This window comes from Papaver somniferum, chromosome 5 (genome assembly GCF_003573695.1).
Source record: "Papaver somniferum cultivar HN1 chromosome 5, ASM357369v1, whole genome shotgun sequence".
Classification (NCBI taxonomy): domain Eukaryota; kingdom Viridiplantae; phylum Streptophyta; class Magnoliopsida; order Ranunculales; family Papaveraceae; genus Papaver; species Papaver somniferum.
The window spans coordinates 117,669,730-117,674,301 of NC_039362.1; the positions used below are offsets into that span (position 1 = coordinate 117,669,730).

Genomic DNA, 4,572 nt, shown 5'->3' on the forward strand with positions numbered 1-4,572 from the left:
AAGAACCTTGCAGTATATTACTCTGCATCCATACATACGGAGTAAGGCATACTTTCCAAACCAACGTATTACTTCACAGTTAAAACTTGACAAACCAGTGCATGCCAATTAACTTAGCCATTAAAAACTTTCTAAGACAAGGAAACACGTAGGTAGAACCAATTAGAGCGATTTGTTCATCTTGTAAATCATCCTACTGAAAGATCACATGTAAATCATCCTACCAAAAGATCACATAACTCTGCCACTTGAAAATTCTTCAAAAGAAGAAATAAGATATTTGAAAATACTTCAAAGTGGCCAATCACCTTATCGACAGATGCAGGCAAATTAACTTATCAATCAAAAACCTTTCCAAGACTATATTGAGGACAATTTGCTCATCTTGTCAAAATCATCCTACCAAAAGATCACAGAACTCAGTCAACTCTTCAAGAAACTACTTACCTTAGGGTTTAACAACTAATAATCCTTTGTAACCATAGTCATCCCTATATACAAAGGTCATGTTATACGGAAACCAAACTTCTCTTTATCAAGCAGATCCGCACCCCAAATCTAAAACACAAACAGTTGTAGATGCAGTAGTGAAGCAGTAGATGTAGTCAAGCAGGGTGAAGGACAATCCTTTTGGAGTAGCACCTCAACTCACAATACAAACAGTAGTGATGCAGAAGTAGTGATGTTGAAGTGGAGGACAACCCTTTTGGAGTAGAACCTCAATGCAAAACATTAACAGTAGTGATGTAGAAGTGTAGCAGAGAAGCAAAACCCAATGCAGTAAATTCCAACGGTGGTGCCGTTTAATTAGCAGAACCGCACCTCAAGACAAAACACAAACATACACATTTTCGTAAGAAGATTCAGAAATTATTTACCATCAAACACCTAAAATGTCACAGGCTCCTTGAGTATACTAGAAGTATAAAACTAACAATAACGCATATAGAAAGTAAAAAAGATGACCTCTCGTCAAGATCCACTTAGCTGAGGAGTGTACATTCATGCTAAGCTGCTAAACAATTTGTAGAGGCCACTTAACGATGCACAATCACTTCCATTGTACCAATAACCAGATTCAAACAATAATATTATTATGAATTATCACTAGTTATATAAGGCAACCGGCTTCAGCTCCTGCTCCGCTCCCGTTGATCTCTGAAACAATTATTTTAATCAGTATTAACCAGTAACATTTGGACGACTTACGCTCCAAACCAAAAATTTAGCAAACAAACACCAAGATCAATGTGCAAACTTAGAAGAAGCAAATGTTAAAACCAATGACATACCCATTTGAATAAGGTGAGTCACGACGTGCATGGCGATATGGAGGTGGAGACCTGCTAAAGCTACGGCCTCGTCGAGGTGTGATGCTACGACGTCGTGGAGGTGGAGATCTCCTTCCATGGGGGCTATAACTCCTGCAGCAGAATGGAGCTTTTGTAAGCGACAAAAATGCTTAAAGCACTATTCAGAAGATTGGCCCTAATTTAATGTCACACGCCAGAAACAAGTAGCTAATACAATAATTTAGTAGGATAGCACCAGAGGCAGAAGATAGCAGACATCTGTGGCTTCTAGCGATGACCTAAAAGATAAACTTGATCAGTCACACTTCCCAACTCCCACCCCAGATGCCTCCTTCCCCTTTAATGGCAAGTACTTTCTCGAGTTGATCAGGTTCAATAATATTAAGCCGCCAATGTGGTGTTGCAAGACATTCTAAAGTTGATACAGGTAAGCTATGTGAAAGGGTCAACTCTGTCTTGTGTGAATAGAAAAATTAACTGAAGAAACCTCTCTAATTAACGAACCTAGTTAACATGGGTATGAATTATTAAAGACCAAATAAGTGGGTGGAGAAAAACATTAGACCTTCTCCCATAGCTGGGGCTTCTGCGACGACGAGGACTAGGACTTCTGCGTCGTCCACTCCCCAAACCTCGTGATCCAATACGCAAGCGACATTCCCTAGCGAAGTGACCAGGCTCACCACACTCATAACATTTCAAATCCTCGCCTCCACCGCGCCCCCCACGTCCACCACCACCTCTTTCACCACCAGCACGACCTCCACTCCCCCCTTTTGAATTGTGAGATAGCTCTACACGCCAACTGTTCTTCCCTGTAAACCGAATCACATAACAACTGAAACACTTCAAAATTTACATAAAAGAAGTAAGACAAAAAGAGCCAGGAACAATCCAACAAATTGTAACAAGTATATTATATACATAATATGCTATCCCAATGGCAGCCGTAAAAACAATGATATTCCAGTTCTCAAGATCATAAAGAAAAGACAAATTAGTATCATGGTCAAATTTGGCTCCCAATTCAGTAATAAGTTGCAAGAAAAGTATACTTACCATCCAAACCACGGATAGCATCCATTGCATCTCTATGATCATCAAACTCCACAAAAGCATAACCAGGTGGTTTTCGTGCAACCCAGACACTGCAATTATTTCACCAATTCCATAAGAAAAATAAATCAACACCAGAACCCTATGAGACATAATCACGAGAAAAGGATATACCTCCGGAGAACACCGTAAACCCTAAATTCATCTTCAAGTTCTCTCTCCGAAACGCGAGGGTCCAAATTTCCAACATAAACTCGAGACATCCTTAAGGATTATATCAACCTGATAAACAATAAATAAGAAAATAACGAAATCAATTGATTAATTCTTTCAAATTAAGAGATGAATAAAGGACGAAGGTTTTGGGGCTGACCACGAAGTTAAAACAGCAGGATCTAACGAACCCCTGACTAGAGAGTTTATGTGAGAGGAGCGGAAAGATTTGAGGAAGAATTTTCTTAGAAGGCTCTTTTAAAACCCTATCAACCAGAAGAAGAATTTTTTTGTGCGCGTACCTTGTAATTGGTATGCCTCAACAAACACGTACACTTTAGTGACGTGGTCGATGATATTCGGAACCCTAGTTAGCAATTCGGGATTCGGCAAACGTACGGAACGTCAAACGTACGAGTATTATACGGTTTTGTAAAATCCAGATTCGGTCCAAAATTCGGTCAACGGGACCTGATTCGTCAGTAATTCGGAACGGCATACGTACGTGTATAATTCGATTTATAAATGTGAGTTCGACTCTGAAAATTCGGTATCTATATATAACAAATAATTTGTATTTATAAGGTCATAGACCAATTTTTATGCATATGTGTGAGTTATTTAAAGAAAAAATAAACTTAATATGATGATATCAATAATATATACAACATTAGTTATCCAAGAGGACGTCGTATGGTGATTTAGATGCTTGGTTAGTGAGTTTGAGATCTCTCTCACCTTCACCTTCAAATCTCTTCAGTCGTTTTTGTTTCATAAAAATTACAACACGTCTAATATTCGGTCGTGTATGCTCGGAAGGCAGTAAAGCCCAAAAAGTGGAGTCTTTGAAAAGTAAAAGCTAAAGAATTTATGGCGAATTAAGCGGACGTATCATTCGGAATACGTAAAATTCGTGAACGGTTCGCGAATAATCCGGGAATGCCACATAATACGCGACTTGGGTTCGGAGTTGCAAACGTACGCGAATAAGACGGTAAAATTCGTAATACGGAAAAATTCGCGAATGATTCGCGAATCATTCGCGAACTTACTAACTAGGTTCGGAACACTGAACTGAATACGTTACGGAGTGGACAGATGTCAAAAGTACTAGTTCATTTTCATTATCCACTTAAAATATACTCTTTATGGATATTTTTACAAAGAAAAGAAAAAGAAGGGATATGTAGATAATCCTCTGAAAAAGCGGGGGTCTAACAACCACACCCAATATTTCGCTTAGAAATCTGTGTGGACTAACTCCAATATACTTTCAAGAGAATCAACTAGACAGTCAGACTCAATCTTAAGAAAAGTATATCAAAGAGTTATATCTCTATTTCTCAATTCAACCCGCGATCAAACAAATAGGAATTTGCGAGCCCGATTGAATATAAGAAATAACTTGGACGGTATCAAAAATCAATATCCAAGTGTCAATCAATTTAATCAATAACCAAAGGTTGGATTCACAGTTGATTGAACTTACGCGCAACCTGTGATATTTTAATTATATAAACAAATATAATGCGGAAAAGAAATAACACAGACACCAGAAGTTTTGTTAACGAGGAAACCGCAAATGCAGAAAAACCCCGGGACCTAGTCCAGATTTGAACACCACACTGTATTAAGCCGCTACAGACACTAGCCTACTCCAAGTTAACTTCGGACTGGAATGTAGTTGAGCCATAACCAATCTCACACTGATCAAGATACAATCGTGTTCCTTACGCCTCTAGATAAGGATGGTCATTTGCCCCACCCAAACCTATCCTCGTGGGTACCCGTCTCGTTTGGGTAGGGTTTTACCCGAACAAAAGGCGATGGGTTCCGGTACCTAAGTTACGGGGGGGGGGGGGGGGGGGTGGGGGGGGGGGGGGTTAGACTTTTAAGTTTTGTATCGAATTTTTATACTTCCACCACTTAGTTGAGCTTTCTTTCATTTATTATATTATTGATCGTTTATGTATATTTGAAAATGCGGGGG

The 4,572-nt window shown here is 39.2% G+C and overlaps 1 protein-coding gene across 1 annotated transcript; it reads right to left on the reverse strand.

The window, feature by feature from the left end:
- Positions 1-239: 239 nt before the first annotated feature.
- Positions 240-2,877, reverse strand: LOC113282499 (serine/arginine-rich splicing factor RSZ21A-like). The gene is made up of 6 exons (XM_026531522.1): positions 2,743-2,877; positions 2,544-2,651; positions 2,373-2,461; positions 1,879-2,128; positions 1,293-1,424; positions 240-1,158 (listed from the first exon to the last, which is right to left on the reverse strand). Exons 2-6 carry the CDS (start codon positions 2,630-2,632, stop codon positions 1,131-1,133), a joined length of 588 nt encoding a protein of 195 aa, XP_026387307.1. The 5' UTR covers positions 2,633-2,651; positions 2,743-2,877; the 3' UTR covers positions 240-1,130.
- Positions 2,878-4,572: the final 1,695 nt, after the last annotated feature.